At 38.0% G+C, this 25,901-nt stretch overlaps 2 protein-coding genes across 13 annotated transcripts in view; one reads left to right on the forward strand and one right to left on the reverse strand.

Annotated features, from left to right (window-relative positions):
• Positions 1-7,309: 7,309 nt before the first annotated feature.
• Positions 7,310-23,449, forward strand: LOC129771743 (parkin coregulated gene protein homolog). The gene is made up of 4 exons (XM_055775740.1): positions 7,310-7,858; positions 7,956-8,237; positions 8,294-8,443; positions 22,669-23,449. Exons 1-4 carry the CDS (start codon positions 7,696-7,698, stop codon positions 22,827-22,829), a joined length of 756 nt encoding a protein of 251 aa, XP_055631715.1. The 5' UTR covers positions 7,310-7,695; the 3' UTR covers positions 22,830-23,449.
• LOC129771740 (cytochrome b5 reductase 4) overlaps positions 23,400-25,901 on the reverse strand; it is a 189,883-nt gene continuing 187,381 nt past the window's right edge. For all 12 annotated transcript variants that reach the window (XM_055775736.1, XM_055775737.1, XM_055775738.1 and 9 more), the window contains one exon: positions 23,400-24,106. The gene's annotated coding sequence lies outside the window, so the exon portion shown is untranslated. The remainder of the gene's footprint in view (positions 24,107-25,901) is intronic.

The raw sequence follows: 25,901 nt of genomic DNA on the forward strand, positions 1-25,901 counted from the left end.
TCTCAAAATCGATTGTAGCTCTAAAATCTGTACCAATTTCTGCTGGATTGTCTCATAAAAATTCGATTCGTAGGAACAGTTGCACAGTTACCACTGATGGTCGAGGGCCTGACTCTCCTTGTCTCCTTGTGCTGCAACTAGTATTTAGTGAACTGTATGTGGTCTTTTGTTGAACCCGAACTGGCTTCTGCTGAGGTCTAATCGGTGTCTAAAAGGGGAATCCTGTGGGTCGGTTCGGTTAGTGGATTCGATAAAACCCCGATGGATGATGATAATCAGGATATCTTTGTTAAGGGGGGAGCGATTCTGTTACGGTGTGTGCCCTGTGAAGGTTGGAGGAATTTTCCCCTCTGTTGGGTGCATCCACTGTTTTGAACTATTGTGGTAGAGTAAAATCTTGGTTTGTCCAATTTAGGGTGTTTTCACGCAACTAGTAAATGCAAATCGATTTTTCTTCATGAAAATCACATATAATCAATATGCGTTTGGGTTTGTTGAAAAGCCCCAAGTCTCTAGTTGCTAATACAGGTCAGACTCGATTATCCAGAGTATTGATTATTTTTTTCACTCCGGATAATAGAATCCTCCGGATAATCGAGTCAAAACAATTTTTTTCTTTATTTGTTTTTTTGCATGTATTTTTCGTTTTTTGAAAATAAAAGAGGGATTTGATTTTTGATTCATCCCCTTAAAGTAAGAAAACACCTTTCTCACACGAAAAAAATTAATTTATCCAGATTCTCTCAGGAGGTGATAGACGATCATATTTGATGAAAAAAAATCCTCCTACGCATATGTTCGAATTTCAACAATGACAGAGTTACAGAACTTTTTTTTTGTTTCGGACTCTGTTGCTTCAAACTGGCTCTACATTAAAAAGTACGCTACGGAAGACGATTCTGATGCTTTCATTTGAAAGATGAGAAAATTTAGTACAGGATATAGTAGTGGAACAACTAAATTAGTTAATTTTAAAAACATTTTGGAAGTGAAACACTTAAAAGTTAATAATTTTTAATATGTTATTATTAATTTTATCCTAAAAATTTATATTAAACTAAATTGTTACTATCAATTAAAATGAAGTTATTTAACCGCTCCACAATTTGTTTTTTGACGCACAACTTCTATCTTTCTTAATTTGGGTGCAATATCGATATAAACAATTCCTGGTGAAAATTCAAGCAAAATATTCAAAAATCACGATTTTTACCCCGCTGTACATGTAATAGCCACTTAAACTTCACCTTTACGTTGAAAGGTTACATTTCTTCATGAAATAAGCCATATTGGAAATATTAAAAAAAATATTTTTTTTCCAAACTGATTATAATCGAGTCCAAAATTGTATAAAATCGAATCACATATAATCGAGTCTGTATATCACCTGTACTCAAGTCAAGTCCGACCTGTACTGTATTCTCTTAGTCAAATCATTTCATTTGATACCAATATTGGGGGGATTGCAAAAAAAAAATGCATAGTCGACCATTTTGTGGCGGCAACTTTTTCGAATTTATGTTGTTCATGGTGTAGTGTATTCTCCAAATCAAGCCATTCAGCCATTTTTTTGCGGCGGCCAAATTGAATTTTTCAGGATCATGGAACACGCAGTTTTATAAAGTCATTAGAATTAAATGTATGTTCCAAATTTCAGATCAATCATTTAACAGGAACGGGGTCAATTTTCTATTAATGTGGGACAACCCAACAAACATTCAAACATACATAGAAACAGGCTTGGAATTGCATTTTTCATAAATAACTGTGTTCTACTAATCAAGCCCTTTCGTTTGATACCCATATTAGCTATTCAATGTAGAATTATTATACAAATTATTCAAAATTTCCGAAAATCAAAAATAAAATACTCCGGACAATCGAGTCTAAAATTCCGGATAATCGAGTCTTCGGATAATCGAGTCTCCGGATAATCGAGTCCGACCTGTACTACCATAAGGCATTGAAATCATTGAAATTTTCATGTTTTTAACGATCTTCCTCAAAGAGAAATTATGATCATGGTTTGTCCATCTCTGATCGTGGTTTGCCTAAAAAATGATCATTGTTTGTCCGGTTCTACAAATCAGCATTTTTGAATGAAAAAAAAAATCTATTTTTCAAGAAGATGTTGCATTTATCATTGCTTTTTATGCTTTCTCTAGAAAATTGCCTTTTCTTGGGCATTTCAAAAGTGTTCACCTCAACACACTCAACACAGAGAAACTTTATTTCTGCTATGCGCGAAGGACACAATAAACAAACTGCAGCGCGCCAAGCGGTTGCCATAGAAATCATGTGGACAAAACAACATTAGTGAATTGGACAACTCATGATCAGAATTGAGGTCATCTAAATGCGTTAATCACGTGGTTTGGCTATGTAAATCTGATACAAATGGTGTGCAAGAATGATGTTTACAATATTTGTAAGTGTTATAACCCAGAAAAGGTCTGAATACGTGTGAAAAAATCATCTGGTGATTGATTGAAAGTTAGCTCGTCACGTAACATAACTAATACAGTATTTTGTCGACCTCTTGGAAAATGACACTTTGAGAATCCCTGATGTAAACAAATGAACTTAACCAGACATTACCTACATTACTTTCATTATTTACTACTGTGATTCCATACAAATCTGAATAATTCAGTATAATCTTGAAAATTGTTAACCCTTAAATATTTTAAAAATGAAATATACATGGGAACATTTTTAGTGTACCCGATTTTTTTCGTGTCCAACCTTCAAGTATAGAAGGTATGCAAGGTACATTTCTGGCGGGTTGGAAAACTTGCTCGTTGTAAGATGTTCTCTGACGAAAACACAATTGAATTGTTTTCAAACTAACGTCCATATGCTTCCTTTGCTCGATACTTCTACAATTTCCCGTATCATCATGATAGGCAATCTGTTCGAGGAGCATATGAGTATTTTTTCAAGCCCATGTTTCAATCATAAACGATCTGACATAAAGTTCATATGAGGTTGTGGTTAGGGATTGTTAACCGGTTTTACCGGCAATACTGGGTCATTTTTCATTACGGAAGTACCGATAATCTTACAATCGATAACCGGTAATTTCGGTAATAATATAAATAATATTCGCTTTTATGCCGCTTTGAAAAATTACTCGAGAATCAAAATAAGATAGAAACAACTCGGAACAATCGAAAACAACTGGCGTTGCGCCGATTCTAGAACCTCCGAGCTATAGTTCAAAAATCACTCCTCGATCTGAATACGAGACACAGGATAAGCTTTAGCGATGAAGAACAGACAGCGATGAAGGAATTGGCAGATGCCCTCGAATCATTTCTGGTCGCTATTGAATTGCTTTGCCAGAAGAATTGAATCCTTTATGAAGCTGACGTCGGATTGCAATTTCTGCTACGAGGGTCACTATTTATATTTCGGGAATTGGCAACACTGATGTCATGTGAGTCCATCTGACGGTTCCATCGGAAAGTTTGACATTTTTGACGATATACGTACTCAGAACATTTTGTCATACGGGCGCTATTTGTTTATTTTATATTTAGTTGAAAGTTTGGTCTCGGCAAAAAAATGGAACTGAATCGTGAACATTTTCGTGCGATGATTTTTTACGACTTTCGACGTGGATTATCACAACAAGAGTGCGTCAATCAACTTAATTTGACTTTTGGCGATGAAGCTCCATCAAAAACCACTGTGTATCGCTGGTATAGTGAATTCAATCGTGGTCGTAGTTCGCTGTCCGACGAGTTTCGTGAAGGTCGTCCAAAATCGACTGTAGTGCCAGAAAACATCGATGCTGTGCACGAAATGATTAAGCAAGATCGTCATGTAACCTATTGTGAGATTGAGGCATCCCTAAACATTAGTTCCACCAGCATATATGCGATTTTACATGAACACTTAGTTGTGCGAAAATTATGTTCACGTTGGATCCCACATAATTTGACAATCGCTCAAAAAAAAGGCTAGTGTCGATTGGAATAAGTGCTTTGAAAATTGGTTTAAGCGCATGCAAAAGTGTATCAATCATCGTGGCGAGTACTTTGAAAAACAATAAAAATATATTCGCAGCTTAACTATTTGTTTTTGTTCCTATTCCCGAAATATAAACAGTGACCCTCGTAGAACAGCTGCTTGAAGCCCTCATTGAAAGGATTACAGAAAAATGTTTCGTATATGCAGATTTGTTCGCGTATACACTCAAATTAGCTTTGGCAGAAAGCATTTCATCTACGGCAGAAATAATGCTTTTTCGTGTGCTGAAGGGTCAAATGAGCAAATAATGAGAAATGTTTGTATATATGGGAGCAGACATCTTTTTCTTTTTTCTTTCTCACCTCTTTTGGGATTGTACAAAAAAAAGTCCATACGATGTCAACGGGGATCGAGCCAAGGCCAGATGAAAACCAAGGTTGTTTAACACGACCACGCTATCCACATAGCTACTGGTGCTGTTGCATAAATGTGTGATAACATTACACCTTATTATAAAGTTAAGTTGGAAAGTGTTTTCTAAGAATAAAAGAAGAGCATAAACGAGAATCTATATCTTTCTTTGTCGGTACCGTGTATTTGGAAAACTACACGAGAAGCTGTAATACGTGCTTGTTTTCAATGTGTCTCCTGTTTCGCTTGCTCAAATTGATCTTATATTGAAATAGCATATATATTACCCCTTGCCGTACGATTTAATTTCCAACAGCACGGCTCAAACACGAGTACATCGATTCGTTTCGATACTCTGCTGGGCGTGTGTATCTTACTCACGTTCGAAGCAGTACCGCATCATCATATGCCTTAAGGGAGTATTCCAGTCTAGAAATTTGAAAAAAACCAAATTTTTTCCTTCATATTTCTGTATTTAAGGCACTCAAGAATATACTCTGGAAAGGACTTATCCAAAATCCTATTACTTGCCGAGTTGGAGCCATTTTAGTGATGCTAATAACTAACTTCATCAGCTCTTAACTATTCTAGAAATACACATTTTTTCTTCGTTTATTGTTTTATTGTTAAAAGATAGATGAACAAATACTGATATAATGGATAGTAAAATTATTCTTCGTTTTATTTTTGTGGAGCTCGAAAAAACGCCCAAAATTCGTTTCTCTACACTAGAATACCCCCTTAAGCTATGTATCCATTTCACATCGAGTGATGTTCGATGTTGTACGTTCTGGCACAGTCTGATCGCCACGAGTGTGGTTCGAAGTTATACGTGAAGTGGTTGATGTAATAAATCTAGATGCCAAAACATGTGCTAAAAATTAATTTTGGGCGTATGAATAATCATTCTGTTTGTGGGCATGACACAATTAATGATGACGTCGGTGTCTTCTTTCAAACGTCACGGACTGCATTGATCAAGCAGGCATTTGAAATCGTTCGTGACTTGATGAAATTTGACAATTATGGTTTTGATTCAGTAGATGGACAGCAGAAGGGAAAAAATCCACTGGAAGATGTAGAATATGCAAATAGTTGAGCATCAAGAAAAAACTTAAACCACGATTGCAGCAATCAAAGGTATCAACGTCCAGTCCAAGCTCAATGTCTATAAACGGATTGATGAGAATCCTCAGACAAGTTTTCGTACAGAGGGCATCAGAGGCAAATACATGGCAATGGTATTCGATGCTCTTCGTAATGTACGCCCAACATCATTGGACTCTGAACGTGCATTCTCCTCCTCATGAAATTTCGTTAATGAGATCCGATCTAGATTAGAAGACGAGAAAATTAACATTATTTGCGTCCTTGGGTATTACTTTAACCAACAAACTAAATTGCAAAATGTTTTTTTTTTTTCCAAAATATATATTTTTATCAAGGCTCATATGGCGTTAGCCTCACGGAGCCGGGAGTTCAATACTTTGACAATTTTTCTTATTATCTATGTTAGTAATATGTAACCGATTACTCGCGGTTGGCTCGAGGTTAGTATTACAAGTGTTTTCGTAATTCGGATGTTGCTGTCTCCAATGCTCTGTACGTGTGCCCGACACGGGATACTTCCTATTGGGATGCAGCTGACCCTTAATCAGCAACGCCCCCCTAGTCTGTACCTCATATCTAGCGTGGTGCGTCTTTCTCGACTCGAGGAATCCAGGATAGAATGGTCACTAACCGGCGCAATCATCAGTTCATGTAGAGTTATCATGAGCGGTACAACCTTTGGCTCTTGTTGAATGATCAGTGGACTGCACAACCTTTGGCCCGTGTATCTGTAAAGAGTGTGTGTATGTATTGCCGCGACTAAGTAAAAGTTTATCGATCGGATAGGAGGGATATAAAACGGGGACACAACGAAGGAAACATCATTAAACGTTGACATCGGCGTTCCTGAGGAACAGGTATAGATGAAGCAGAAGATCAGGATCACGGCTACCTAAGATATCCCGGACGGGGATCTCCGATTGTCTGCCTTGTACTCTCAGTGCTCTAGAGAGCTGAGAGCGAGCAGTATGGAACCGGATACACGACCAGACAACATGCTCGATGTCGTGGTAGCCATCGCCACAATCACAAAGATTGTTTGCTGCGAGCCCAATGCGATAGAGATGCAAAATGTTTTCTTGTAAACTAATCATTATCAATAAAAACTGTTTCTTCAAGAAACTTTTTTATTTCAATATGTTTTAACCGGTTTTACCGGTAATAAAATTTTCATTACCGAATAACCGGTTATTGAAATTTTGGCACGGTAATGCAATCCCTAGTTGTGGTTTCAGCATCGATTATTCTATATGTTATTTATTATAATTTATTATCATAGTTATTAGGTAGAGCTTTTTTTAACACCAATGTTTGAGTATGTTGCAGAAGTTGAATTGATCGTGGAAAGTCGAACGAAGTTAAAATATTCGTTACGTTTTGCTGCAACGGAATGGGAAACGATTGCTAAGTGAGAATTTTACGAGTAACCGACTAAAAATCACGAACCTGTCGCCGTTGATCAATGTTCGAACTTCTGTCCCAATTACTGAAGTATTCTACAAATTCAATAAGCACGCGATTCACCCCAACACGTGGCCTTGCCCTCAAGGATGTTTCCCTGTTAATCAAACAAAGCAGGGCAAAAACCATTACAAATAGGGCTGGGTTGTCTCGCGTCCAATAATACTCGATGGCCCGCACATTTCGCGTTGCTCGCAGCTAGACGAACAACAAACAATCAAAGAGGTGGAGGAAAGAGGCGAACTCGAATCCACACTGTTCAGCGCGGCTCCTTGGGATGGGACTTGCATTCAACTTCTGTTGCAACATTTCGACCATGCGGTTGCCATGGTACACCACACAAAACAAAAACGAAATAGAAACACGAACATTCCGGGGCCCCCTCTCACCTGTGGCGGCCACTTCTGCCACGGAGTTCTTACTTTGAGTTTATGTTTCGCGAAAAAGCAGTTTTCGTGTAACAGTATTTTTCGACCGGATTTGTTTATTTGTTATCGTTACCGAGATCGCAATAGCGAGAAATTGCTTCACTCTTTTCCAGGCTGTCGCCAAAGTAGGAACAACTATCGAAATTTATTTGTTACGTTTTTTTTTGTTCAAATAGAAAGTGAGAAAGGCAAAAAGTTGAATCACAGGCACGATAAAGAAGTTATTTTCCCAAGTAAAAGTTTAATATCTGAATAGAGACAGATAGTCGCCACAAGGAGTAAGTTGTAACACTTGGACGAAGAAGAAGAAATGGCTACTAAATCCAAGTCGGCGACGTTCGCGATTGAAGCTCGTCATTTTTTGTCCGTGCGACCCGTGAAGAGTGCACCTAGTTTGCGACCTGTTCCAGCATTTTCCATCGAGTCGCTGCAGAAGAACACGTACGTGATGGCTCCTCCCAAGGCGCAAAAAAGTGGGTTTTTTTTTACTTTTAATGTCACAAATACTGTGATTGAGAAGGCTTTTTTCGTCATTCTATTGAACTGAAAAATGTTTGCTTCATGCTTCAGATAGAAGTTTGATGAACCCGAGGGCGACTTCCTTCCGGATGTACTACGATCGGGGCGATTTACCGATCAAGATGGAGTACCTCACCGGTGGCGACAAGATTGCCTGGACCGTGGACATCGATAAGCTTGATTACGCGCTTTATCTACCGCTTTTCTTCGACGGTCTGTCCGAAACGCGCCACCCTTACAAAACCTACGCCCACCAGGGAGTTCAGGATCTGTTGTCCCACGGTGGGGACAAGATTTACCCGGTCATTCCGCAGCTAATTATTCCGATAAAAAGTAAGTCGAAGTAGATTTTTGTGCAGCGGGATTTACTCCTCCACTTCCTATTTCAGATGCCCTTAACACGCGAAACACCGAGGTCATGTGTGTTACACTGAGAATCATGCAGCAGCTGGTGATGGCATCGGATTTGATTGGGCCGGCCTTGGTGCCCTTCTACCGACAGCTGCTACCCATGTTCAATGCATACAAAGTGAAAAACAGTGAGTATTGTCGGTATTCAAGGGTGCATTGCATGTGGCGCGTTCTTAAAATAGCCTGCAATTAGAATTGAACAACGGCTTCAGCTCAGCTGTCGCATTGCCGTTTCAAAGTTTGTTTCCGGTGACCTTGGTGTTTGTTTGTCATAATGGGTTTCATATTTGAGCGGTTGTTAATTCTAATGTCAATCATGGACATATTCGCAGCGAACTAATTAGAACGTAGATATTAACGTTTAGTGTGACCTGAACTAGCTTTGAAACTTGAATATTTACAACATCAACAGTTTTCAATCATTGCCACAAATACTGGAGACATTCTCGGAATTGTATCAGATTTGTTCGCTTGACATTCAGCTGCAAATTCAGCGGAAAGCATGAATGAGTATTTTATATCACCAACGTAGCTTCGTGATCTTGATCCACTTTTTTCAACGAAATGCCTCGAAAATTTGAATATTGGATGAGCTTTCGGTCCTACACACCCAAATAGCTGCCTTGGGACCAGTGTCACAAATTATCAAAATATATTCTCGAATGAAGGAATTAGCTTTATCCCAGTGTCGGATGAATTCTCTCCTGTTGAAATTCAACACCATATCTGTTATAATGAGTGTAACATAAGGCAAGGCGCAAATTGAGAGGCATATAGCGCCTGTTTTTGTGGCTAATGAAAGCAGATAGAACGGCGCAAATTGGCCAGATGACGCGAGATGGTGGAGCGCTCGTGAGACACGACTCGCGCGACGCTGTGGCTGAACCACAGTTTCTCGTGCTGGTCATGCCGGTTGTGGTAGTTGTGTTGATGAACAATCATATAGCGCCGTGAGTTTGACACTGTATGGCTATACTGGTCGGGTGATTGTGTTAGTAAATAAATATATCGCGCAACTCTGTGTTAATCAGTCATTGTATGCGAGTGGCGTGTTATTTAACGTGTTAATTTAGCGTGTTAACACAGAGTTGCGCGATATATTTATTTACTAACACAATCACCCGACCTGGGGGGTCTCCGTAGCCACATTGGTTGCGCGTTCGCTTAGTAAGCGATCGATCGTGAGTTCAAAACTCAGGGCCCTCATTGACCATCATTGTGTTGTTACAGAATAGCTACGTCCACGCAACAAATCATCAGCGATGGAAATCGATTCACGGTCGAAACAAGATCGATTCATCCATACAACTGCTCTGCTCTGCAAGACACATCGGGCTGCTGTTCTATAAATAACTCAACAATGATCATATCAACTGTCTCCGCTGTCCAGTGGTCCAACTGGATAATGGAAGAACAGAAAGAATACTCTTACGCCTAAATGGCTACTGTGTAAATGTACCATATGCAATGGTATAGAAGGAATACTGGCGAATTGCAACTGTGTGTAATGTGCTATAATTATAGATATGATAACCATGTGACATGTACACGATTAAAATTCGGCTCTGTTACAGCTAAAATACTAATGAGCCTAAAATAAGTAAATGGGATAAAAAAAAAACAATCACCCGACCAGTACAGCCATACAGTGTCAAACCCACGGCGCTATATGATTGTTCACCAACACAACTACCACAATCGGCATGACCAGCACGAGAAACTGTGGTTCAGCCACAGCGTCGCGCGAGTCGTGTCTCACGAGCGCTCCACCATCTCGCGTCATCTGGCCAATTTGCGCCGTTCTATCTGTTTTCATTAGCCACAAAAACAGGCGCTATATCGCGCCAAGTTACTCGCGCTATATGCGTCTCAATTTGCGCCTTGCCTAAGAGTCGAGACGCGAGAACGGTATGAACGAATATCGAAAAGCCTGCATTCAGGCACTTTCATTACTGTCTATAATTTCAGGTGATTATTACGAATGTTAAGTTGATCTTCATCGATTGCAGTGAATTTTTATTGAGAACGTGTTTGATTCCCATATTTGGAAAAAAGAAAGAACCAGGATTCCGGAAAAGGCAACATTACTTTTCGTTGAGCGTTGACCGTTGCAGGGATGCCACCCATTCGGAAAAAGCGGGAAATGCGGGAAAAAGTCAGGAATCAAAATCCATCGGGAAAAATGCGGGAAAAAGTTGGGAATTAGTTCACGAAGTCGGGATTTTTTGCTAAGTGGTCTTTTTCTGCGTTCCAAAATGTTAAATTTTAAATGTAGGGGTAGTGGGGGTAATGTGGTCACGTGGGGTAAAGTGGTCACCTGCTTGTTTGGTAGTATAACTATTGACTATTGACACCGTCATCTTATGCTTGAAGAATTTCATGACTTTTAAGTAAAGTGACCAGATAGTCAGAGGTCTAACGCGGGACACAAAAAACAAAACGTTATGTGAACAAAAACTATAGTTCAGCGAGTCTAAACTGATCAGTATTACTTCTTTCTGAGTATCGGCACTCAGTTGTGATTTTTCGGTGGTTTAGATTTTGTTTACGCCCGAAAATCACTCGCTCAATCAGAGCATTTACGCCTGGCAAGCACGATTCAAATTCTACAATTTTCTTCAAATTACTGAATGGAATGCTCGAAAATTCCAATTCATTTTTCATCGATTTTAATGTTAACGTATGCATTCAAAAAAATTGACTAATTTCGGATGGCGATAAAAAGATAATTTATAGGAACAAATTTCCTTTAAATCTTACGTTTATTAAGTCTACAACAAAAATTATTCAAGGCTGTTGATTCACAGCAGCAGCACTGTCAAGCAACTTGATGATTTTTTCATTTTGTAAGCTCCACCCCACAGCGAAGGAGTTGGACATCCTGAGGCATTTTGTGTCCGCCAGATATAGCCGATCTGGTATTTACAATATCATCTCTTCGGCACTCTTTAAGCCGAGAGATCGAAGCAACCGGCCAAACGGTGGAGAAGAATCTGGCCAAAATGGACATTTTTATGCGGAAGCGTCAGATATGACCGGCCGTATCTGAGCAGCAGGCAATCACCCAGAAGGAGTAGCTTGAGGTGCCGATGACAAACTTCTTTCCGGTGAAAGAAGTGAAAAACTTCTTTCCGTACTCATAATGAAAGACGAGACGTACTTGATGCTAGAATTCAACGAATGGCAGGAGACCGGGTACTTTACGTTCCCCAGGTAAGCGATGACGTCGAATATATCATTCACATCAATTTCTCGAAGAAGGTCCTACTCTGACAGACGTGAAGGGAATATCCAAGCCGCTCTTCTTTCGAGTCATATGATGAACGGGGAGATATATAGTACGAAGTGCTTGCCGGAGTTGGGAAGGTGATGTGGTCTTTATGCCGAACCTGGGATCAGCCCATTAAGCCAAAAGATCACTGGAGGATGGATCGGCTGGAGATAAACGTTGTCTCGAAGACCACCAACCTTCCCAACATTCCCCAGCTGCGCCCGATAGAAAACTTTTGGGCGAATGGCCAAGATAGAGAGACAGACAACCACCAAAGCCACGAAAAGGTAAAATAACACGCCGGTATACATCTTTTCATCGGCCATGGTTCAGGTTCTGGCCAACTTCCGTAAGACCGCCCAGCGCTTCATTTACGATACTTCATCAAAACAACTCTGCCTCTTCTTGTCTCCCGAGTTCCCCTATGTGTTTTAGCGCGCTACGACGTTCTAAGTAGCTTGAATCAGTGTTTTTTCAAAAAAACTTCTATGTTGAAGAAAGTAATTTAATGTTTCATGGATGGCCTAGCAGTAAACTGGAAAATGTTTAAGGATTTTACAAGCGGTTAAAGAACTTACATCAAACCCGTCGTACGCTATTCTAAACATTGGAAGCTCAATACGGTTCATAATTCTTCCAAGGAGGGGCTGAGAAAAACCGAATGGAATTTGGGTGACTTTTTGAGAGCATTGTACAGTCTGTTTGAAAACATTTCTCTGAGAAGGGCAGAATACACGGCCGTAACGGGTTCAACTGTATTTCTGTTGAAGTTTTGTAATCTTCGCTGGTTGGAGAACGAACGTGTTGCGGGACGTGCGGTTCAAATGCTACCACATCTAGGAACAAGAGGAGAATAACCTTAAAAGAAGCCATCCAAACTTTAAACGGAGTTTTGCATCAGTTTTCCGGTCAAAGGTATTTGAGATTGTCTACAATGTTGCTTGGACAGAAATTAACTTTTTATGTTACGGTAACATTGACAATTAAATCGTGTTTGCATGAATATCAGACAGAAGCACCGATGGTTCTTTTTCCTTTTCGAAGACCTAGCGGGACTTGGAAGAGCTGTAATGGAGAAATTTATGAAGTCCGAAGGACTGAAAGTGAGATCTAGGATTGGGCGCTCTTTGAAAAAAAAGATCGATCTTGACGAATCTATTTTCTAAACGGCGTAGGGATCGTTCCACTGATTAAATCCGTAGCAAATGATCGATCTTTGAAAAATCAAATGTCTTTCTTACAATTTATTTATTTATCCTATATCAGAGCCGTCTTTTCTTGAAACAGGCAATCCAAATTTCATATTTCTATTCAAACATCAAAGGCATTTCAGACTTGTAAGGTCTAGCTAAAGGCTTACAGCACTTGAAGCTGGAATTCATAACTTCAGCGTTTCTGTACAATTGATTTAGATTAGAAACGACGAACTGAACTATAACAGGTATCCAATGTATTTACATTTACTACAACGAATTGTATGTCCACACAGGATTGCCACTGGTGGAGTCTTATGATGAGTTTAGTCGGTAAGCACTTTTGAAAATAATTAACAAGGTTGTTTTTTTCTCCCTACCATTACTCTCACTTTTGTGGTTTGTTCGGCCATTTTTTCATAATTGTGGTAGTCGTTCGCTCGGGTTCACGTAGAGACGTGTTTATTACCGTGCGCATATGTGTGTGTAATAAGGGAAATGTTATCAGTGAGTGTATGAATTCGTTCTCTTCCAAAATATGTGTGCCTGATCAGGAGCGCCATCTCGCTGTGTGGGAGAAGTGAATTTTATGCAAGTTTATATACACTTCATTCCGGTTTCATCGTGGGGTGGTGTTCGCGATCAGGCCCTGCTTCTTCTTTTAAAGCATAACATCAGCGCGAGACCATGCCTCTCTATTATTTTAATCGAAATAATGTGTTGATATGTCCTTTGTATACAGTGGAACCCCGATTATCCGCGGAATAGTCGGGCTAGGTCACCGCGTATAACGAAAATCGCGGATAACGCAATGAAGGGTTAAAAATGAGGTGTAAACACGAAAAAAAGATGTTTTAGCATGCAAAATATTTTTCATCATCGCGGATCATCCGCTCGCGGATAATCGAAATTCTTCTGTATTTGTGTCGGGGATGACTATTCGTCACTATACGTGTTCGTGATGTCAATATTGGTTTTTTAGTGCGTTTCAATGGAAAAGATAATGAGGTTTTCAAGAAAAAAACCTCAATTGCCGCTAATGGAGTTATATGCAGAGTACGCGCGTAGAGTAATAGAAAATAATTCCGCTCCGATTTATTCTAGACGAGTTATCTCAGTGACCTTCTCAGGATGCCCGAAGACAGCTCTCCTTCACCACGATTGGAGTTATATAGTGAGTACGCGCGTTGAATAATAGAAATATATCCCCAGTCCGATTAATTTTAGAGGAGTTCTCTCGCTGACCTTCTCAGGTTGTTCAGAGATATTCCTCCATCGCCTCGATTGATTTTAAATCTGACCTTCTCACCTTGCCCTCTTTTGCTAGGATTGGAGATATATAAAGAAGTCGCGCGTTGAATAATAGAGCAGCTCTCTCGGTTACCTTCTCAGGTTTCCCAAAAAGTAACTCTCCATCGCCGCTAATGGAGTTATATGCTTTTACATAATCACGTCACTTACCTCAGTGAATCCTGATTCTTACCTTTTCCCACTAACAACTATCCCCTCCCATGATAAACGCTAGGGAACCACGCTATAGAGGCGACCCTTCTGGCTTTCGGGCGGCGGATATCATACTAACATTCCTTCCATTCCCCTGGTGACTGTAAGGACGTGGCCGGCGTCGTTTAAAGCTCGAATGACCGAAAATTGCACAACGAAAATGATTTGCTAGTCCCAAGCGTCATTCTGTGTGTTCTTTGTGCAATTTGGTTGGTTCAGGTCAATCACGGAGAGCAACTACGAATTGTACAGTCTACCCAAGCTCAAGCTCAAGCTCAAGCTCAAACATCAAAGGCATTTCATTTGGATTTTCAATGTGAAGGCTACAAAAAACTTTTAAACCCAAAAAAATGCATTTTCCAGAGCATTCATCTTGTAGCGTTATGGAATACGGAACGGAATATAAATATTATTATTAGAAATTAAACAACTGGTATTTGTTCAGAACTAATACGTGCCATACGTCTAGGGTTTAGTCGAAACCGATTTATAGCCGTAGCGCCAGTGGCTGCCGATATATTTATAGAATTCATTAGGTCTTTGGCCAAAATTTCCAATGAAGATCCTCATACTTAGTACCACCTGTCGTGAGTTCTACTGCAATTTTTTAAACATATTGTCCATAGGATTACCTTTGACATATCCCATCACTCATTACCTAGCGTGTATGAAACCGGATGTGATTTCCAACTGTCCGGATATAGCGAAGAAACAGATGGAATTATGCTTGGAAATATTCGTCGGTACAAACGAAAGCGGGAAGCAGAAAAAGAAGCGAAGAAACTTGAGGCTAAAAAATTAAGATACTGGCGAAATAGAGAGAAAGGTAGCCTTGATGGACGAGAAAATTAAAATGCTCAAAAAGTGTTGAAAGTTGAACTGAATTTGCAATAACGCTTAACGGGTGAGTTAAGTCACCAACCATCTGGCCAGCAACGGACCACCCGCGAAGCGATAATTCATTATCAACAAACTCCAGACATCGGACCACTTAGCCACATCACATCATAAACAATCTCACGATCCAAGATCCAAATAAACAAACATTTCCATTATTTGCCATAATGCAGTATTTAGCGATAGGACTAGAATCAGGGCACAGCGAGATTATATATAGCAGTATCCTAAAATTCTATGTTCAGTTATTTAGCAAGAGTGAATAAAGACACGTTGGTGTCAAAAAAATATTTTTTTTTAAATAAACCTTCTGTAAAAGTATTAACTGGCGCCCGAATAGGGACCCAGAGTGATTAGTGTTATCAGTGGAAAATTAGTGAAGTGAACGGAAGTAAGACTCGGTGCGTGAAAGCAATCGACAGCCCGTTTAATTTTCCACCGCGTTTCGAACAACGACTTGGTGCGATAAAGCAACCATCGGTTCGAATTGATAACTCGCGCAACACCAACCTCGTTTAAAGCGGACGTGCGGATAGGTGCCCCAGTAGGACGAAAACACAGAGAAATACTAGTGCTTCATCTAAAAAGGAAAACACCACCGCACCGGGAAGTGTGTGCTTCACCTGGGTTCCACGGATCCTCATCACTTCGAGCTCACCCGACGCTTGGATCCGGAGATAATAGGACTCGGTAACAACCAAACACGCGCTCGAAAGGCTTCCAGATTTCCACTGCAAGAGGATTGGGAACGGAGCCACGTGTCCCGCAGTTCTGTGGCATACCCACAGAATGTTTGGAATTATTGTGTAAGTAAATTTTTTATTTCAGTTAAGTGAATTAATCAAAATCAAAGTGAAAAATTTTTACTAAAATTATTAATAAAAAGTGAAGAAAAGCGAAACAATATTCAAATCAAAGTATAAGAAATACAATTATAATAAAAAAAGTGAATTAACTAAACTAGTTGTGTTTTAATATAATTTTTGAAAAAAATACATACTTAATCAGATTCAATAAAATGGCAGAACAAATGCAAGATATTTTAAACAGGTTAAGCATTTTAGAAAGTTTAAATGCTCCATTACCAGACTTGGATTATAAAGATCCAGTTCTTTTTTATTCAAACCCAGATGGATCACCTGCAGATCCATCCTCTATTGAAAAATTACCAGATTTAATTAAGGAAATACCTGTTTTTGATGGTAAATCCGATGAATTAAGCAGCTGGATACGTGATGTTGATGTTCTCGTAAGAGCATACACACCCAATATTAATAGCACAACCGATCAACGGAATAAATTTTATGCCATCTGCACAGCAATAAGAAGGAAAATAAAAGGAGAAGCCAACAGTGCATTAGTAAATTCCGATGTAAATATAAACTGGAATTTAATAAAGAAAACTCTTTTGACATATTATGGTGAAAAGAGAGATCTGACAACTCTCGATTATCAATTGATGAACACAACACAATCTGGTAAAAGTTTGGAATGTTTCTACGATGAAATTAATAAACTCCTTTCTCTTATTGCTGGACAAATTAAAACTAACCCAGCCTATAGACACCCAGAAGCATCAAAGGCCATGATTGACATATACAATAGAAAAGCAATAGATGCTTTCACTCGCGGATTAAATGGAGATGTCGGCAAATTTTTGAAAAATCACGAACCGGAATCATTAGCAAATGCATACGCATATTGTATTACTTACCAAAACATTGAATACAGGAAAACAATGACAAAAACAAGACACGGAATTGAAGATTATCCTAGAATACCACCTAGAATTCCTCCCAAAATTCAACAACAACCTTTTATTTCAAGACCGATGTATATTCAGCATACTGCTCGTCAACAGCCAATGTTTAATCCTGTTCACAATTTTAATCGACAACATCAACAACAAAATATGTTTAGACCAATGATTTCAAACCAATTTCAACCACAAAAATTTCAACCTCAAAATCCTCAACCTCAACCAAGATTTCAAGCTCAGCAAAACAACCCATTTGTTCCAAAACCCAATAATAAAGTCGAACCAATGGAAGTAGACCCTTCGATTTTATCTCGACAAGTGAATTATGCAAACCGGCCACAAATTCCGAATAAACGACCCAGATATTTTAATATAGAAACTAATGAATATACAGAAAATGATCCTGATGTATCCCAATATTTTGAACAAGTCCCATACCTCGCAGAAGAAAGTTGCCCACAAGGAACATCTTTTGAACGATACAGTGACAACATTGAAATAGAAGAACAAGACGAATCAAATAATAATGATGAACCTACCGAACTTAATTTTTTAGAATAAAATCCACGTTACCATATTTCCTTTTCTATGGTAAAACAGATACTCCTTTGAAATTTTTAGTCGACACTGGATCAAACAAAAACTACATACATCCAAAACATGCAAAAATCTCTCACGATGTTGAAAAACCCTTTCCTGTATCTTCTGTAGCCGGTGACATTGAAATTACCAAAATTTCTCAAGCACGATTATTTAGACCATATTCCAACATCAATGTTAAACTTTATCACATGAAAAATCTAAAAACATTCGATGCCATCATTGGACATGATACCCTAAAAGAATTAGGTGCCATAATAAATACATCAAATGAACAACTTATTATTAATCAAAATATTATTCCTTTACTACAGCATCAGTTTCAAGCAGTGAATAAAATCCAGGTACGAGACGATCACCTGTCATCAACGCAAAAGGAAAAATTATCAAATTTACTAACAAATTTTAAAGATCTCTTCCAGCCTCCAGACAGTAAACTATCATTTATCACAGAGGTAAAAGCCGAAATTCGAACAATCAATGAAAATCCAGTTTACAGCAAATCCTATCCTTATCCGCAAGCCCTTAAAACAGAAATTACTAAACAGCTAGATCAACTTTTACGAGATGGTATAATTCAACCATCCCGATCACCATATAATTCACCAGTTTGGATAGTACCCAAAAAAATTGATGCATCAGGCGAAAAAAAATATCGCATGGTCATTGATACAGAAAAAATAATACCAAAACTATCAGTGATAAATATCCAATTCCAGACACATCGACTGTTCTAGCAAACTTAGGAAATAACAAATATTTCACAACATTAGACTTAGCATCTGGCTTTCATCAAATTCCAATGGCACATAAAGACATAGAAAAGACTGCATTCTCTGTTAATAATGGTAGATACGAATTTCTCCGTATGCCATTTGGTCTCAAAAACGCTCCAAGTATTTTCCAACGAGTAATGGATGACATACTACGCGAACACATTGGAAAAATTTGTCATGTATATATAGATGATATCATTGTTTTTGGAAAAACTATTGATGAACATTTGGAAAATTTAAAAACTATTCTAGAAACGCTCAGGAAAACCAATTTCAAAATTCAATCAGACAAATGTGAATTTCTAAAATCCGAAGTTGAGTTTCTTGGATTTATTGTTTCTGCGGACGGATTAAAACCAAACATGAAAAAAGTTGATTGCATCCGAAAATACCCCGAACCTACTAATTTAAAAGAATTACGTGCCTTCCTTGGACTTTCTGGATATTACAGACGTTTTATTAAAGATTATGCAAAACTTGCAAAACCTTTAACAAAACTTTTAAGAGGGGAGGAAGTCTTATCATCTGAAGACGTCCTAGTATTCCCTGATTTTGGAAAACCTTTTATTCTAACAACCGACGCTTCTGATAAAGCAATCGGTGCAGTTCTCTCACAACAATTTTCAAACGGTGAACGACCAATTACATTCATATCACGTACACTTTCACAAACAGAGGAAAACTATGCCACAAATGAAAAAGAAATGTTAGCCGTCGTATGGGCATTAAATGCATTACGAAATTTCATTTATGGTACCAAAATAAAAATTTACACTGATCATATGCCACTAACCTTCACCTTATCACCAAAAAATAATAACGCAAAGCTAAAACGTTGGAAAGAATATTCAGAAGAACATGATTATGAGATACAATATAAACCAGGCAAATCCAATGTTGTAGCTGACGCTCTTTCTAGAATTCAAATTAACTCTCTTACACCAACTCAACATTCTTCTGACAACGACGATTCATCTTACATTCCATCCACTGAAGCTCCTATTAATGTTTTCCGTAATCAAATAATATTTCAAATCGGTCAAAACTCTGCCTACGAACAAAACATTCCATTCGAAGGATACAAAAGACACATTTTTACTGAACCACAATTCACTATTGACTTTCTAAAAGACAAAATGAAAAGATATCTCATTCCAGGACTTTTAAATGGAATAATGACCGACGAACCTATCATGGCTACTATTCAAGAAATCTACAAAGAAAACTATAATCCAAAATTAGTGCGTGCACGATTCTCACAATCGAAAGTTGAAGACATTAATGATCAAGAACAACAATTAGAAGAAATTAAAACGATACATAATTTTGCACATAGAAATGCTAAGGAAAATTCACTTCAACTTTTGAGAAAATGCTACTTTCCGAAAATGACAAAAATAACACAGGAATACGTTAAGACTTGTGAAATTTGTAAAACAGAGAAATATGAACGCAACCCCCAGAAATTCATCCCCGTCAAAACACCTGTCCCATGTTATCCTGCAGATATCATCCACATAGACATCTTTGTCTATAATCAAAATAATCTTTTTCTAACATCCCTTGATAAATTCTCCAAATTCCTTAAAATCCGACCTATCAAATCGAAATCAATCCTACATATCAAAGATGCCTTGATACAACTATTATATGATTGGGATGTGCCTGCGCAAATAGTAATAGACAACGAAAGCAGTTTTATATCAAATGTCATAGAACAGGAAATCAAGAGTATCGGTATTAAAATTTTCAAAACACCTGTACACCGATCAGAAACAAATGACCAAGTAGAACGTTGTCATTCTACTATTAGAGAAATCTCAAGATGCTTGAAATTCTTAAACCCAGACTGGTCAATAATAGATTTGATTCAACAATCAGTTCATAGGTACAATAATACTTTCCATTCCTTTATCAAAGACACACCTCGCAATGTATATATTGGAACAAATTATAACAACTTACCATTTGAAGATTTTGCCAAACAAAGAGAAAAAACTTTTGAAAAAATATATAATTTACATCAGGCCAAAAACGAAAATATTATTGAAAAAACATACCCAATCTTTCAACCAGGCTCATATGCTTTCGAAAAAACCAATGATATATCAAAAAGAAAAAGCAGGTACAAACACATTAAAATCAAAGAAGATCATAACACTTTTATAATAGACACTACAGGCAGGAAAATACATAAGGTCAATCTACGGAAATCTAATTAATTCTTCAATCCTTTCATTCCAGACTCGCATTCTGCGTGTCGGCCATACACTCCAGTATTCACGTACATGACCTCACAAATAATCCACTAGCTATCATACCATTAGGGAAAGCTAGGATAAAAACAGGTTACGTAAGGATAGTACATCCCATAGATTTGATTCAAATAGGAAACACCATATCCAACGTGAATGATGAAATACAATGAAACCCTTCAGTTAATCCTTTATACGAATTGATGCAAATTAAGAATTATAAATTGTATGAAACCTTTCTCAAATTGAAACCTTTTATAAAAAGACAAAAAAGATGGGATACTATAGGCACTGTATGGAAGTGGGTAGCAGGCAACCCTGATGCAGACGACCTTCGTATCATCAACGCTACACTTAACTCCCTCATCACCCAAAACAACAAGCAAGTAATGATAAACCAAGCTATAAGCAATAGAATACAAGAAGTAACCGATTTGGCTAATCAAATGCTGTTAATGGAAAAACAAAAAGCTAAAAATCATTCGATTGAAATTAATCATTTAATGATACTGTCCAACTTAGACTCACTTCAGGACCAGATAGAAACACTTGAGGAAGCAATTCTAATGGCAAAACATGGTATACCGAGTAGCAAGCTGTTATCAATGCGCGACTTCAATACGATCGCAACCTTCCTGGGAGACCACGACATATTCGTCACATCATTTGAGGAACTATTATCACAATCAACGGCACAAGTAACATTGAACAACACGCACATTGCGTATATTTTAAAAGTACCACAATTTTCAAAAGACATTTATGAATATGAATACATTGATTCCATTATAAAGAACAACAAACGCATCTCACTGCAACGCAATTATCTAATGCGTAATTTGACACACATTTACGAGTCAAACCAACCATGTGAGGATCAAGGAAATTATTTTCTTTGCGAAACTTCAACTTTAACCCCAAGCAATGACTGCATAGAAAAACTAATACGTGGACAACATTCCAATTGCATCTTCGAAAAAATATATTCAAGAGGTTTAGTCAAACGAATAGACGACGCCTCCATACTTATCAACAACGCACTTGTGCAAGTCTCATCCAACTGCAGCAACACGAACCAACAACTCAATGGTTCATTTCTAATCCAATTTGAAGGAATTGAAGGATTTGAAGGCATTGTACGGTTCTACGAAACGCATTTCCAGCAAGGAAAAAAGTTCACGGTGGCACATTTTAAGGAAGAAAATGTGCTTGTTCCACCAGTATGTTCCCGAAAGACGAAATCCTACGTCAAAGAGTTTTTTCAAAATTGTTCTGCGAAAACTATTTTTCAAGCCACTTGTGAGGTTTTGTACGAATTTGTTTACTCGTTTTGTTATGTGCGGTCCCTATTCCTCCCACAAAAACTGGTTTACGTGTGGTATCTTTCTGTTTATCACTTTGTCAAAAATGATGCGTCTCCAGGAACTTGATTAACATTTGAACTTCACTGCTAATCAACCATCCTGCTCCACTTTTTTAGTTGATTTAGCTGATTGATCACTACAAAGGTTTGTTTTTTTGTTGCTTATGTTGATTTATCTGTAAACTATTTGGGTTTGGATTGCACCTAGTAATATAGCTCGAGACTTCTTCTTGAACGGCGTTAAAGTTCCCTGTGGAACTTTTGCCGTCTCAACGTATGCATTAACTAGCGTCTTTTTTTAATACTTATTTGAGATTTCTTAAGCCAAATAACACGCCTTAAATGTATTCCGAGGGGCAAGCTCTAGAATACGCGTGACTACAGTGCAAGTCGAAGGAAATTTCTCTGACGAAAAATCCCCCGGCCAGAACGGGAATCGTACCCGAACACTCGGTATGATAACGTGAGACGCTAACCACTCGGCCACGGGTGCACAAGCGGGTAGCTCGAGACTGAGCCGCTAATTAATTTTGTTAATTTGTTTGAATTCGAGTTGACAAAAGAATTTTTTAATTAATTAACATTCTTGTGTAGACTTTCATATTGTATCAGTTTGGGGTGGCCATAACATTGGCTAAGCTGTCGAAACAGCTCTTTCGCTATGTTATCGATGTTTACCTTTGGGCAAATTTTATTATTCATCCAACATTTCTCCATCATCTTCTCGTGCTTACAGTAAACTCCGGCGACGCAATCGATTACGGCCAGAAGAACAACATGAACGTTGGTGATCTGATAGACGAAACCCTGCAGGTGCTGGAACGCCACGGCGGTGAGGATGCTTTCATCAACATCAAGTACATGGTGCCGACTTACGAATCGTGCTATCTTAACTAGAAAGGGCGCGGATGTTTGCATGCATGTATGCTTCGCCTTTTGGTGAACGGTAGGTCCAAAGCTCACTCCGCTATATGGTACGTAAACGTAAACAACATCGACCACATTTAACATCGGGAGGGGTGCGAAGAGTTTGGGAGGTGTATAAACAATTTTTCGATCACATCAATCTTGCTGTGTGATGTCATAGGTTGTAGAGAGGGTTGGAGGTTAGACTAATATCAATATTGATAAAAATGATTATTACCACTATTATTAGCAAAGTGCCAAATTAGTCAAGTAAATATAAGTTGCTGTGTGGGAATTTGACGATGGAACTAAATGCAAACATCGTTATGTTTGGATCGGTTTGGGAGATGAAACCAATAAATTTGCATAAGGATACAGTGCAATACGAGTATTAGCCATGGTGCGATTATAGACGGATTTCAATTTAGTTAAACAAATTACCCTTATGCATACTTACTTTCCAATAGAAAATGCGCAGATCACCTTCTATCCTACTATCGATGCACGCGGCGATAAATAGATACAATTTTGTCTGTTCATAGTTCAATAAAACGGCGTTGATTATATCTTTAAAATAAATAAATTTATTCCGCTTAGCATCTAGAAAAAATACATCTTCTGTGTTACTAAATTGTCTAAAAACGGTGTTTTCTTTCGTCTACCTCCGAATAATGACGAATAATGATGACAGCCGATGTGGAAAACATGACAGAAATAAAATGAAAGTGCCACCATTATTGGTGCGTGATGGGTGAGGTTTTTTCTGATTTGCTAACTTTTTTTTATAAGCATGGTGTATTTTGCACAGTCAACAGATAATTTTTCATTTTCTTTTGCAGTTGCTCTAAATTGTTTGCGGGATCTTTTGCTTAAGCGTTTCTATTACTTCTAGTTGCGTGACTTGTTTTTTTTTTCTTTTTTGTGGTGGTCATAGTAATGTGCTCCTCCTTCCAAATCGAATATTGTGGTAAGGTTTGTTTTAGTGTCATTATGAACGGAAAGGTACGTTCGCGGTTCTTTGTTCTTTGTATACCCCATCCTCACGGTAGTAAAAATTATGAAAGTAATATTCTGATGAATATGTATTGTCTATCTAATGTTTCTATATTGATCTATTGGCTCTTGCGTGTTTTCTATTTTATTGTGACAAAGGAAATAGTCCATCGTTTTGGATGAGATATTTTTAGTGTGTGTAACGTTGAATGCCTGTTGTATTGATGGATGAGTAGCTCCTGTTGGCTTTATACCTTCCGAGATGTTGAATTAACCTATAAATGAAAAACAATTTAAAGGCTCGGTATTAGATATGAATGCATACGTTGTTTCAATATTGCAATATTCAAACATGGATAATCGATTCAAATGGATGTGCGTACAGCGAATGGTTATGAATATCCCTTCTTCGCTAAACGCTTTGAGAAATAGCGGGAGAAATAACAGCTCAACATAACTGCTTCTCATAATGATAAGACTGCCCATGTCTTTATCTATGGCATAAGAAAGATTAACCCTTTGCGGTCGCATGGGTTAATGGGTGTCGTATTGTTCGGAATTATTTTCCTTGAAAAAGCAGTGATACATGCAAGATTTGAAAGATTTTTGTGAACTACATATATATTTACATTAGCGGACCCGGCAAGCTTCGTCCCGCCCAAAATTTATTTTTCGTTATCAAATCCACGTTTTCTTACTAAGCGCATGTTCATGGGTCCAATCCAATGAGATACATATCGAGGTGAAGCAGTAGGCGAAGTATACTTGTATTCGCCTGCCAAATTTCGTGTCGTAATTATTTGTGTTCACTATGAAATGTATATGGAAGAAACAAAACAATGTTCAAAATACTCACAGTTTCATGATGATTTGAGCCCAATTTCTCATGAAATCTTGCAACGGTTTATTTTTAACAGAAGGCAATCGTATTGCTGCTTATTTCCATCATTTATATGATAAAAAGGTCCAGAGAGCAGTCGTATTCTTAGTCCTCGGAAGCATTACCATTTTCAGTGAAATGCTGCTTAATTGAACACTATTTTCCCCAACCTCACACACTAACACTGAGAGCCATAGTAATATATATATGGTACGGTAAAACAAACGAAACTTCGTTCGTTTCTATAGCCGTGTGGAAGTGAGAAAGTTGTACTGAAATATCACTTTTATTCGTTTTTTTTCAACTTCAATAAAATGTATGTTTTTCATTGATAAAAAACATACTGAAAATAGCATTTTCACATGGATGTGCTAGGCAATCGAATATAAACACAACGACTGACGTCACTATTTGAGAAATAGTTATGGCAGCGCATGCTATGTCGCTCGAAAAATCACCATCTTCATTACCTTTTTGACGTAGGATTACGTCTTCCGGGAACATTTTGGGGTACAAATACATCGTGAAAATTGTCCAATTTCGAAGCTTATTGCTCACTCATTTCTTGATGGATTGATGAAATTTTTGCGTCAATCGATTTCGGCACTCCATAGCAATTTTATATATTGAAGAAAATAATATATTTCATGAAACTAACTATCGAATAATTGAAAAATCTCAACCCAACCCAACGGAAATATCCACTTTTGATTGGTTGAAATTGACGACACATGCGCCGGGTCCCTAACAGAGACATCAAAAACAAACTGCATGGGGGAAATCGGCATTGCAAATATATGCAAGTCGGGGGCATTTTCATATTGCAAGTAAGGTGAGTGATACGATTAATTCTAGTAAATAAAATTTAAAATTGGAACTTTAATGTTGGTTGCTTCGTGAAATTTCATATCAATGACCGATCGTGTATTGTGAAAAATTTAGCACAAATGTAAGTGTAAAATTGTATATGGTAGCAGTTGTGTTGAAAATAACTTGATATATGAATCGAATTATTTCAATTTTCATAAATAAAAACTAAGGTTTGTTCCCGCTCGAGAACGGGTAGTTTGGTTTAAGTTGTTTGTTTTGTTGTGTTAATTTTCACCCAAGAAAAGTTTATACAGCCAGAAAAATTAGAAAAGTGAAGAAATATTAGAAAAATTGATTTCCGTATGCTCACTATTTAGTAT

Source organism: Toxorhynchites rutilus, chromosome 2 (assembly GCF_029784135.1).
Source record: "Toxorhynchites rutilus septentrionalis strain SRP chromosome 2, ASM2978413v1, whole genome shotgun sequence".
In the NCBI taxonomy this organism is placed as follows: domain Eukaryota; kingdom Metazoa; phylum Arthropoda; class Insecta; order Diptera; family Culicidae; genus Toxorhynchites; species Toxorhynchites rutilus.